At 47.9% G+C, this 12,549-nt stretch overlaps 1 protein-coding gene across 1 annotated transcript in view; it reads left to right on the forward strand.

Moving 5' to 3' along the window:
- The window catches only part of CUX1 (cut like homeobox 1), a 368,097-nt gene that overhangs the window by 229,505 nt on the left and 126,043 nt on the right, over positions 1 to 12,549 (forward strand). Inside the window, exons 7-8 of the mRNA XM_024745460.1 lie at positions 3,617 to 3,693; positions 5,129 to 5,195. Of these exons, the coding sequence (XP_024601228.1) occupies positions 3,617 to 3,693; positions 5,129 to 5,195 (144 nt within the window). The remainder of the gene's footprint in view (positions 1 to 3,616; positions 3,694 to 5,128; positions 5,196 to 12,549) is intronic.

Here is a 12,549-nt window from a genome sequence, read left to right on the forward strand (position 1 = left end):
CTCTCTCTCTCTCTCTCTCTCTCTCTCTCTCTCTCTCTCTCACACACACACACACACACAATATCTTTTTTTTTTTTAATTTTTTTTGTCTCTTGCCTCGTTTCATTACCTCACAGTGCTTCATACACCAAGGAGTTAGTATCAGTAAAATATCTTAATGCACCATCCAAGGGCTGTGAGTGTTAGGTTTCCACGGGCCTGCTTCCCCCAAAACTTTGCCACAAATAATGAGTTGCTTTTTCACTAGTGTGATGACTTAATGAAAGTTAGATTTCTTATAAAAACCATAGGAGTGTCGAACTTACCAATTCAAACTGCGTTAAGTCAGGTCTCTCAGAACTCTGGTGAAGCTAAGGTTTAAAAATCTAAGCCTGTCATGAAGAAACGTGAGTCCATTAATGAGAGGCGCTAAAAGTCTGGTTACAAGTTAAGAGGCAGGCCCCGCGGTGGGGTTTTGTGGGTGTTTCCCGTGGACTTGGAATGCAGCTGCTCGGACTTCCATGAGGCAGGCTCCGTGGAGATCTCGGGCATCACCAAGGCCTCTCTGGGCCACCGTTAAACTGGCTTCATTTAGAAAAGAAGAAGAATGCCCGCTACACTCACTGCCAGGCCCTCTCGAGATGTTGTCTCAGCAAGTGCCCAGGATAGACCTGCGGAGCAGACCATCTCATTTTACAGATTAGGAACCTGCCCACACTCTCCCAGCGAGGTACCCCGAGGTGGGGGCAGAGCCTGACCCACCGCTATGGCCCTGGCCTCCCTTTGCGCTCAGACTTGGCCTCCCAAAGCCCTCACTGCAGGACCAAAGCCAGTCCCTCGGGGCCAAGCCCAGATCTACAGGGGATGTCGCATCTACGCTGCTGGGAGAGCAGGGCTGGGTACAGCCCCTGGGAAGAAAGTGAGCCCCACAGAGTCGGGGTTCTGTGACCCAGCAGATGTGGGTTCTTGACCCAGCAGATGTGGAACTGGCACTAACTATGTCTCCTAGGAAAGCACTCTGTGCCCAAAGAGATTTCTCACCACATCACTGATAACGGAGGGGAGGGGGGAATGCAAGCCATTGAAATGCCTTGCCAACAGGAAATGGGTGCATAGAAGTGTCCACCCCTAACGGGAACGTTATACAGCCATTATAAAATAATAGTTTTGTTGAATTTGCAGTTATACCAGAAATGTGTCCAGCATAATGCGAAGTGAAAAACGCGTGATACTGAATTATAGACAGCGTGATTACATCTGCAGAGAGCAAACTCATGCGTTACAAAAGTAGGGAAATAAATTTCTATAGGAATTTAATATTATTAAGTTGATTTTTCAAACCAGGTAAAAGGATTGATTATATTAAAAGATGCAAATAACTGACCACTGGGGGTGGGGGATGAAGCTAGATCTTTATCTCATTCTTTACACCAAAAAATTGAAACAGATTTGGATTTAAGTATTAATAATTAAATCATGTACATATTGGAAGAAAACGTGCGCGTTTACTTTGTTTTTAATAATTTTGGAATCGAGAGATCTTTCTAAACATAAAAGAAAAGTTATATAAATACAGCTGCCTAAAATTTCACACAGACTTTTGAAAACAAGTAACAGTGGACAACATTTTTAAACCATCAAAAATCTGGGAAGAAATATTTGCACCACATAAGAAAAAGGGCTAATTTTCTTTATAAACAAAGAACTCTTACAAATTAATAAGAAAAAAACCCAGCGCTGCAAAAAATGGGTAAAGGAGTTGAGCAGACAGTTCATACAAAGAGAAATTCTCAGCTTTACTCCAGAGTGAAACTAAGTTTAATTTTATCCAGTGTTGGCACAGCAGAACACTCTCGAATGCTGTTGGCAAGAGTTTAAACTGGTGAGGCTTTTTGTTGGAAAGTTTCTCAATATCTATCAAAACAACAAAAACAGTTGCACATACCCTTTCACCACTGTAGTTCCTCTGCTAGAATTTTATCCAACAGATTCATTGTCAGAATTATGCACCAGTACCTGTGACGATCATTGTGGAATTGTTTAGTAGAAAGGGGTGATAAACCATCTAAATGTCCATAGAGGCTTGGTTAAGTCAGTTGTTTAATAAGAATGAGGACGAACTATATATGCTGGGGTAGAACATTTCCACAGTACGGAGATAAGTGAAAAAGCTAGCTGCAGGATACCATGTGTGCTCTGATCCCTTTAGTACTAAAAGAAAGGGGCGGGGAGTGTTTATTACACTATAATACATCACATCTGAGTTTATATTATGCTACAGTATGTTACATATTACATTGTATTTCTATACGTATAGAAAAATTCTAGGACTTCCCTGGTGGCGCAGTGGTTAAGAATCCACCTGCCAATGCAGGGAACACGGGTTCGAGCCCTGATCCAGGAAGATCCCACATGCCGCGGAGCAACTAAGCCCGTGCGCCACAACTACTGAGCCTGCGCTCTAGAGCCCGCGAGCCACAGCCACTGAGCCCACGAGCCACAGCTACTGAAGCCCACGCACCTGGAGCCTGTGCTCCGCAACAAAAGAAGCCACTGCAGTGAGAAGCCCGCACACCGCAACAAAGAGCTCTCCACAACTAGAAAAAGCCCGCACGCCCCAACAAAGACCCAACGCAGCCAAAAATAAAATAAATAAATAAATTTATTTAAAAAAAAGAAAAAAAAAACGAGGAAGCCCTTTATTGTATTAAAAAAAAAAGTAAAGAAAAATTCTAGAGAGCTACAAAAGAACTTTGAGGAGTGCCGGTGGAGCCCAAGGGAAAGGACATTTTACCTTCCGTGCTCTTATAGTATTTGTGGTGGTGGTTTTTTTTTTTTTAATGCAGAGCATTTATTAGTTTTATAATTGAAATATGTGCAAGCGCAAGCAGTGCTTTTCCATAGATTTCCATAAATTTGGGTGCCTTTTTTAACTGTGCCATTTCTACTTTTCCGTATTCCCAGGTTTCTTCTTTATGAGAGCATGTGTTATATTCATATGATGTAAAAATAATAAACTTATTTTTAGAGATTTTTCTGCCGACGAGGAGGAAGGAATGCTATTTATTGACCAGGGAATTCATTTGGAGATCATGGGAAATATAAATACGTGGAATGTGGCTGCAGACATTCCGCATGTCCCCATTAGGTATTAGAGTTGCATTTGCATTCCATTCCAACAGAAACGGAACAGCTGTCGAATCTCTTCAGTACATCCTTTATTCCAACAAATTCCTTCATCGTGTCAGCAAAATGTAAATGTATCATTCTTCTTGGGCTAACTTCAGGAAACAATGAGTGCATGGTGATGATTTTTCTTCCTTTTTTTTTTTTTTTTTTTTTTTTTTTTTTAAAATATCTGGCATTTCAAGAACAAGCTACATTTAGGATAACCTTCTAGATCAGTTGCCTCACGTCAAGTCCTACAGGAAATACACCTCCCCTCGTGTGATGTGCGGGTACAAAGTCTGGGTGTTAAAGAGCAAGGCATCAGGGCTCCTGGCATTACGAGTTGTAACCGGCCGTGAGCCTCTCACCAGCCGTGCGAAGATGGCTCATCGGCGTGGCTCCAGAACACACAAGATGTGTGAGTTGCTAAACAAGATGACCAATCTGGCTTCTTCCTCTTCCTTTTCAGAAAACTGCAGGAGACCCAGATGTCCACCACCTCAAAGCTGGAAGAAGCCGAACATAAAGTCCAGACTCTGCAAACAGGTGTGCTATTCTGCCTGCCGGTCAAGCTGCTACAGGCCGGGCTGACCTAGGGCAGGTTTGCGCCACCTCCCAGTCCCTCCAGGTCCCCTCTGACACCTGTCACCGCCGCCGCCGTGGTGAGCCTGGAGGAGGGAGGGAGCCTTCGCCCCAGCGTGCCTCAGACCCCCTCCTCCACAGCTCCCCACCTCGACTGCATGAGTCACCCACACTGAGTCGTTGAGGTGGGAGGCTCTGAATCCCATTTGCATCACTGCCACAAGCCATCCTTTCTTCCTGCTCTTTTTCCAACAAACAAGTCTAAATCACCAAACTGTCAAGGGCTGACATCTCATTTGGAACAATAATGAGGGCAAAAAAAACCCTTATTTCTACCCTGTGAAGTTAAGGAGAACAGTAACAGCAGACCTTTAAAACTTCAGATGCCAAAACAGGTTGTGCTTAAGTTTTTATCGCTTCTTTGAACTTCTTCCTGCCTTTCTTCTTTTTGTTCTGAAAGAGAAATGGCACTATATATTTAATTCAAATGTGGGGAAAAAATCAGAAGACATCAGAGTCCAAGTTTTAAAAAAACACAAGTGACAGAGTGGGAGAAAGTAATCATAACAAATTCACAGTCAAATAATACCCGGAGAATAAAAAGCTCACCTACAGGTCAAAAGACAGACAACCGCCCAGGAGAGCAGTGGGCTGAGGGTGGAGACGGGCGGTGTGCGGAAGACACACACGCGGCCAAGACACATAAGAAAAAGTGTTAATTTTGAACAGGCAGGGAAATGCTAATTAAATCAGTAAAAGATTGTTTTGCCTGTCAGACTGCCGAATGTTTTTTTAATTGATAATTTACAATGTCGGTGAAAGTATAGGAAAATAGTCACACTCTTAGTATTGACGTGAATGTAAATCGACTCTTGGGAGGCCAGCTGAGTGAGATTTATCTGAAGGTGAAACAGCCATGCTCTTTACCCAGCACCTTCCTTTCTAGGTGTCCTGACTCCCCGGGCATGTGGCAAGCCCTGTACAACAGCTAAGTTGTCCCAGCATGGAGAGATTTCCATATGTCTGCTAAGGGCAAAGGGCAAATCTCAGAAGATTTTTGTATCATCCTATTTATGAAGGGGGAGGGGTGTGAAATACATGTATACACACACACATACACTTAAATATATTTGCAGTTAGGTGTGGAAATATTTTTTAAATAGTGAAGTTTATTTAAAAGCAAGAAACTTACACAATAAACTAGTAACAGTGGTTATCTCAGAAGAGGCGCATGGGATGAGGTGAGGTGGCAGTGGAAGGGGATTTTTCTGTTCCATGCTGTGTATACTTTTGTAATCTTTGCCTCCTTTGAAATGAGAATGTATTACATGTGTACTTTTTCTTTCTGACTTAATGTGAATAATTAGTATGTTATGGTTTTATGTCCTCTGCCTTTCAGCGCTGGAAAAAACTCGAGCAGAATTATTTGACCTGAAAACCAAATATGATGAAGAAATTACCGCCAAGTAAGTCTCTGCCCGGCTCCCTCCATTGGCATGCATTTGGTCAGGTGTCACCCGATTTGGCTAATCCATGAAAGATTCCCCTGCTTCACCCTCCTGTTTATTGACTTTGCAAAGCGGTACGGGATTTCGAAGATGTTCGGCCTCTGAGCTGCTGTAAGGAGCAGGGTGTCGTTCCCATGACTTGCTTGCATCAGTTTAAAACCCAAGACGTGACAGTAAGCTCTATCTGGTGCTCTCAGAACAAGCCTTCCAACTGAAACTTTTTTCCTTAATTATTGTGAAGCCTGGCCACCACTGTGCCTTTGTCTAAGAAAGTTTGAAAGAGAGTCAGTGTAGAGAAGATGTGATACTTGGGACATTTTGTGGAGCTTGGTCTGTGCCAGTAGCATCACCTTTTACCTGTGCCTTCACTCCCACACAGGTGTATTTGTTCAAATCCCACCTTATGGTGCTGGGCGTCCGAGTGCGGACACACCCAGAGGGGGCGTGTATCTTTGGGCAGGTGTATCACACAAGGGTCTTGTGGGGAGGAAATCAGTGATGCACTGCGGGTACGCTGTGGCTAGCCTACCCTCCATGCGGAACACCGGGAAGCACGAAATAACGTTGACTTAAATCAAGAAAGATGAAGGAGCAACAGATCATCCCCTGACAACACCAGGCTAGAGTCCGAGCAACTTTTTCCTGTCCCACCTCCCCCAGAAAGCCATGCGTCCCCAACGCCCACCCCACCCCAGCCCTGACAGCTGTGTCTCCAGTGAGAAGCACCTCCTGCTGTGCTCACACCGGGCCTCAGTGGGCGCTGGCGAGTGGGGAGGTGGCTCTGAGCAGCGTCGCCCTCCTCCCCGGCACCTGCTCCATGTGGTGGGGCCCTGGTACTCGGCATCCCTCAGTCCCATCACCTTTGCCCTTGGCCTTTGAGGTCGCTGCTGGGCCAGCTGCTCTCAGGGCACGTTGAGGGGCAGTAGGGCGGCCCTTGACCTTTGCTCTGGGTTGTTTAGCAGCTCGAGATCTTGAGAGCCCAGCTACCCGGGTCTGGTGGTCAGAACCAGTTTTGATCACGAGCAGAGATCTTCTGCGCAAAGACTAAAACATCCTGGTCCGTCTTGGCGACTCCAGCTGACTTGTTGGCATGTCTAATCCCGGGGGACCCCGCCAGATCACTGTCCCATCTCGGCGTGCTGAAATGAGACTTCAGGTAGTACAGAAAGAGCCGGTTCTAAGGTCCCGTGACCGTTAACATCGCGCTTTGAAAACTGGCGGTTCTGGTATTAACGCTTCCGAGCCCGGGCATCACTGTCAGTGGGCCGGCAGGCGCGCGTCTCCGCCCTCCCCTCTGAGCCCACAGCCTGAGAGTTCATCACCTCCCAAGACGTACCCTCCGAGGCACCACGCCAGCTGCTGTCACCCTGGGGTTCCTCGGTGTCCGTGTGCGGGTTCCCTCTTCTGCCCGCGTGTCATCCTTGTTTTTCTACTATTTCCGCCTGGACTTTATTCTACTATGTAGGTTGTTTTTCTCAGTAAATTCGATTTTTTTAAATTATAATGTTTTAGTCTGATACATAGCTCTAGCCTGAAGTTTATAGCATTTCTTTTCTAAAAGACTTTGATCTGAAGTTGCTGTGCTAGTTCCCTGATTCATTCACTCTTATCCACCTCATCTTACTTGCTGACAAAATTCATGATGACTTTGGGGGTGGTAAATTGGATTATTTCATTAGTTTCTGTTAATTTTTTTTTTGTTAAACCACACCTCTTTCTAAAAGGCATAGATACATCTTGCATATCTACAGTCGACCAAAGTTGGCTTTATTATACACTTAAAAAAAACTTTTGTGAACCCAACCTCTAAGCCCGTCTAAGCCCATGGTTTTCAAACTGGGTCACAATCGCGAAGTCACTTTAGCGAGTGGCGACTGGCTAGTTGGGTAATAAATAGAATATAAAACAAAATAATGGAATAGAATAGAAAATGTCATGGCTCGTGGCACACGGTAAAGTTAGGCATTGTTTCGTGTGTAAATCTGAAAGTACAGAGTTATTGAGCCACAGCATAAAATGTAGTTCTTCCTGTGGATCTCAGGCAAAAACCATTTCAAAAGCCGCTGCTCAGAGACTGTCACCAAAGCTCAACTTCCAGAAGCCAGTGTCTCCCGCCGTGTTCCCTGCGTGCACGGGGTGGGTGGGGGGGTGAGGTGTACCTACTGCCTGGTGACACCAAGCATTTGCAGAGACTATTGGGAGTTGACAGCCAGGAATGCCGCCTGTCACATGATGGCTAAGTACTGGGCCCTGGCTGAGAGTCACAACTTCTTACTTCCTTCTTGGCCTTCTAAAAAGCCACACAGAAAATTTGTGTCCACGTAACTGGTTTGCCTTGGGGGTTGAGGCAGCAACGGCACCGAGAACAGCCGTCTAGGAAGGACTTAACCTTCCCCAGCTCACGGCTGTAGGTCTCTAGGGAGGGCACGTGGCGGCCAGGAGTGCCTGGGAGACAGAGGGAGGGAGGAGGGGACATCTTGTCCCTGTGCCCACCCTCTCCCTGCCTCACTGTGCTCGGGGCCAGGGTGATGCTTGGGGATGATTCCCGTCCCTCAGCCAGCAAAGAGCTCAGTCACCTGCTCCCAGGTCATCCTGCTTCCTGGGAGGGGTCAGAGGTGCCTTGAGATGTCGGGCTGATTTTCAGTCTTCAGTCTTGTCCTAAGTTACCATCTATAGACGCAGGGACCCTGGGCTGTTCCTAAGCCGCCGGCTCTGTCATCTGACAGGTAAGATCATTAAATCTCGGGTCACCTGCGTCAGCAGGGCTACCCAGGGGAGCACCAGAGGCCGGGACTCCTGCCCCAAGACCTCTCCTTGAACTCTGAGCCCGCCGGCCTTTGACGAGAAGCGGTAGTGGTGGACGGGGCTCGGGGAGAAATGTCTCTAGACTGCTTCCCGTCACATCAGTGTGTCTTGAGTCCAGAAAGCTTCTTTTTCCTCCAAATCCAGATGAGTGAAAACCCACACGTTACTTGCTCATTTTCACTGAACTGGAGTAAACGGAGAATGGAATAAAAAAGCATGGGGGTCAGTTTTTCTGTCACGTAAAATGCTTTGCCTCTGGGCTGTGGCTCTTGTTACCAACTGCTGACGGGGCCACGGGTGCTCTCGGGGTGTGTCCCCTCCTGTGATCATAGCAGGAGGTCCTTGTCCCCACGGACAGGCGGGGAGGCAGAGGTGTGGCGTGCACGTGGGCGCAGAGAGAGAGCGAGCCTCATGGGCACACCTCAGAGCCACTCAGCGGCGCTAGCATTCCTGGAGGCCTCCTCGGGGAGGCTCGGTGGCGGGGTGGGGAGGGAGAAAAGCTGTTGCGAGCCAGCGTGACCCCTGCTGTGATGGAGGGGACGTTAGTTAGCGCAGCACCTGTGCCGTCAGGGTGTCCACAGAAGACAGCCCACTCTAGCTAGGTCGGTCAGAAGAGAGTTTAACGTGGACACAGCGGGGACGAGGGAGACCAGCGGGGTCCGGGCACCCTGAGCGAGCCCTGGCCGGGCCTCACCCCACCTCCGTTTGAAGGGGCCACCTGGAGAGGAGCTGTGACCTCTGGGAGGCGATGGGGATCCCGGCAGCGCCAGCAACCCCTGACCTTACCCTCCTCCCCTCCCCGGCCAGGGGAGGGGCAGGGGGAGAGGGAGCTGGCGCCGGGGATGGCGGGTCTCCAGTGCACACGACCCCACCCCGCTGGAGCCAAAGGAAAGGACTGGAGGAAGCCTTCCTGAAAGGGATGACCAGGGGTTTGAGGCCGAAGGAAGAGCCGTGGTGAGGCGTTGCTAGAGGCAAAGGAGGAGAGCCATCTGTGAAAACACCAGGCGGTGAGGCCGATCTCCTGGAGGACCAGCCCCAAGTTCCGGCGGGTGGATCTGCCAGGGCAGGTGGGCATGGTGGGCGCAGGGGCTGGACTGAGGCTCGGATGGGGATCGGCATTTCCCAAATAGATGGACGGCTACCACAGGGCAGCCTAGGGCCAAACCCTTACTGTAAATGGTTCCCAGAATAAGTAAGCCACAAAAAATGTAGAGAATGGCCTGAGATAATAATCGCTACTTTCTTTTAACTTCGGAGACAATCGCTTCGATCTTGGACATCCCACACGGAGCTGCCCCCTCCGCATTCCTCCCCCCTTTCACTTTCTGGGAAAGGTCTGTCACTTTACCATCTGCTTCCGGCCCGACTGACGTATACTGTCTTAGACTAGACAGCTTTTCATTAATACCTACGAATATAAGCCCCCCAGGGGCAAATCTCACAAATGGTCTTAAAACATTTCAAAACAGTGTTATCTTCTCCCTTCGAAAGGAGGGCTTTTAAAAAAATGTGTTGACAGAAAATGCAGGAAGGGGACGGGGGAGGCACTGTGGAAGGTGGGCTTTGAGTGGATTGCCGGGGTCCGCTGCTCACCCTCTGTGTGTCCCTGGATAAGCTAATTGACCTCCGTGACTCTCTTTTCTCGCCTGTACAATGGGCATAATAGTAGTCAGGACGCCGGGTGGCTGTGGAGAGTAATGAGGAGGTGTGTGTGCAGCGCCCAGCACGGTGACAGCTGTGGTCACTGTCACTAATGGCTGTAAGCTATTCTATTGTCAACGAGTAGAAGCTGTTCCCGACAAGCTTGCCCTGGGCTCGGGTGCGTGCTTTTCTGAAATTAGACGGGCCTGAACGGCATCGTCTCCACAGGAGGTTGGAAGAGCCCACGTCGCCTGTCCGTCCCTGGGAGATGTCACTGGGGTGACCATCCCCGCCCCCACTTGGGACCGAAGCCTGCAGGTCAAAGGCAGCGAGGCCGTCGGGAGCCCCCGTTGACTGGGTGCAGCCCTCAGCCTGCGTCAGCTGGACCGGCCCGGCTGGCTGTGGCGGGTACAGCAGCAGGAAAGTTTTCCATGTGTAGGCTTGAAGCGAAATGTAATTAGCCTTTATGTGCAGAACAAGGCCTCATTGATGAATACAGCTGGTCTTTGTTTTGTCCTGTCATTGAGAGTGGGAGGTAAAGTGCTCTTCTTCATGTTTATTAATGCAAGGTCCCTTAGACAAATGGCAAGCACAGTTTACTATTTGTTGGAACATTGGGGGGCTTGCCAAAACAGTTGCTGTGGAAGAGGATTGCAGGGTTTCAGATTATAGCCATTTCTGGGTTAAATAAATGAATTATTTCTCAGCTTTTTTTTTTTTTTTAAGTTAAAAACGTACGTCCTCCTCAGCTGGTCAGGCTGTGTACAGATCTTCTGCCTTCTCTTAGCAAATAGAGATTTAGCACCCCACTTGACATTAACTTGGAGATTCTAGCAACGTCGAGCAGGTTGGATTTTAAGATTTCAGTGGTTCCCCGGGATGGCCTTGGAGAAGGAGGGCAGACAGCTTTTTGGGCCCCGGGAGAGAGGCCTGGAAGCTCCCCCTGCCCCCCGACTCCACGCCTGTCTCCTGCAGCTGTTCGCTTGTGGTTGCGCTTAGGTGGCCGCTGCCCACGGTGGGAGCAATGTTGCCCTCCCAGCCGAGATACCAGCATTCTGGGGGAAAGTGCAGGAAGTCCCATTTTCGCTCAAGTCCACGACCACCTCTTTGCTCTGTCCCCCGGAGTCCTGGTTGCAGAAGGAGCTTCAGTTGTAACACACACAGTCAGCTTATTACATTCCTCTTGACTTGTGGGCGGAGGCTCTGAGCCTCTGATGAAAGAAAATATTGAATTGCACTGAAATGCTGCATTTTTTATAGCTAATGTTAGTCTTAGAAGAATTTGCACCTCCCAAACCTTTCCTGCCGGTAAAATTCATGTTTCTTCAGGTTACTCATGTTGTATTCCTTGCCTGTATGCTTTTTAAAAAGAACCACATCGTACGCACGCATACTTACGTAGTACATTACAAAAGCGACGTTTATGAGGAACTTCACTTGGGTGCATTTTAGAGTATTTACTCTCTAGCACGTATATAAACCAGTGTATAATCACAAAATGCATTATGCTCTGAGAAGGCAGAAAACTCCCAGGCGAGCTTGGCTTAGGGCTTTATTGAAATTGTTTAAGGGAGCCTGTACCCTGCAGCCCGTGTTTTGGAGGTAGGGGATGCCTGTGTCCCAGAAATGGGCGTGGAGGACCTCAGACGAGATTTGAAAATGTGAGGATGCCTACAGTTGAAGATTCGACGGGGACCAAGACGGTGCATGCATCCGGGTCACTGCACTGTGTCATGGCACCTTTTTGCATGATACCTTGTCTATTCTTTCCAGCAGTCGTGGAGGAAGTGTTTGTGGTGTTCATTGCACAGACAAGGAAACAGTGCTGGGAACACAGAGGCAGGCCTCAAATCCAGTCCTTTGGACTCAGAATCCAGTGCTCTCTGCACTCCCACCGTGGCCTAGAAAGTCTCTTCCTGTGCTATCTTCAAAGGGCTGAGTTAGGGAGTGCCGGCTCACTGGGTGACCGGCCTTCTTGAAGGGCTTCGCGTCTTCTCTCCCTCCCCACGAGCCCCGCGGTATGTACCTCGCAGACCGATTTCTCTTTTATTTATTTTTATTACAGTTGCACATGCAAGACTCAGGAAACTGGGCCAGGTAGAGCTCAGTAAGCGGAATACGCACGTTAGACAGACTGTGCTTCCCCCGGCTGAATTTGCAAAGACCAACCTCAGTGTCCGGAAATGGAGTCTCCCTGCTGTACCTTTAAGAAAGTAACATTTTCTGTTTCCTGGCTTTTTGATGAGTCATCAATTTCCAGTACGGGTTGCTGTAATTATCCTGGTTAGATTAATTTCCCTAAAAATAGAGAAGCAGCTACTTTGATGGTTTCGAGGGGATGGACTTGAATAAAGAAACCCCTGTCCCTTAAACCTGAGAGAGAAATCAAACTTGCGGGGAACAAATGATGCCTTTTTTTCCCCATACCTTATCTGCAAAAGGGTGTGTGCATTTTGTAGAATTCCTGGGATTTTCCCTCTCTGTCCAGGCATTTTTCTTCACACCTAAAATTCAGTGCCTGCATGAGCCCTAAAGGGCTTTCCTTGGCTTTTGCACTGACTGAATCTGTTTTGCCTTTTCCAAGCAGTACAGCCCTGATCTGGAGTTTTCCCCAGTCTGGAAACTGCGTAGAAAGAAGGGCGTGGCTTCATATTTTCAAATCCAGTAGAAAGACCTCTGAGTGCCAAGGATTCTTCACCTGTTCCATGGACTCCGTGGTCTAGAAATTATAAGGCATCAGTGAGAATTGGCAATCTTTACCTTTCCTCCCTTCAGCTAATCTTTTTATATATATATATATATATATATATATATATATATATATATATATATACACACATATATATATATTTTTGGCTGTTGTTTG

Source organism: Neophocaena asiaeorientalis, unplaced genomic scaffold (assembly GCF_003031525.2).
Source record: "Neophocaena asiaeorientalis asiaeorientalis breed wild unplaced genomic scaffold, Neophocaena_asiaeorientalis_V1.1 scaffold461, whole genome shotgun sequence".
NCBI lineage: Eukaryota > Metazoa > Chordata > Mammalia > Artiodactyla > Phocoenidae > Neophocaena > Neophocaena asiaeorientalis.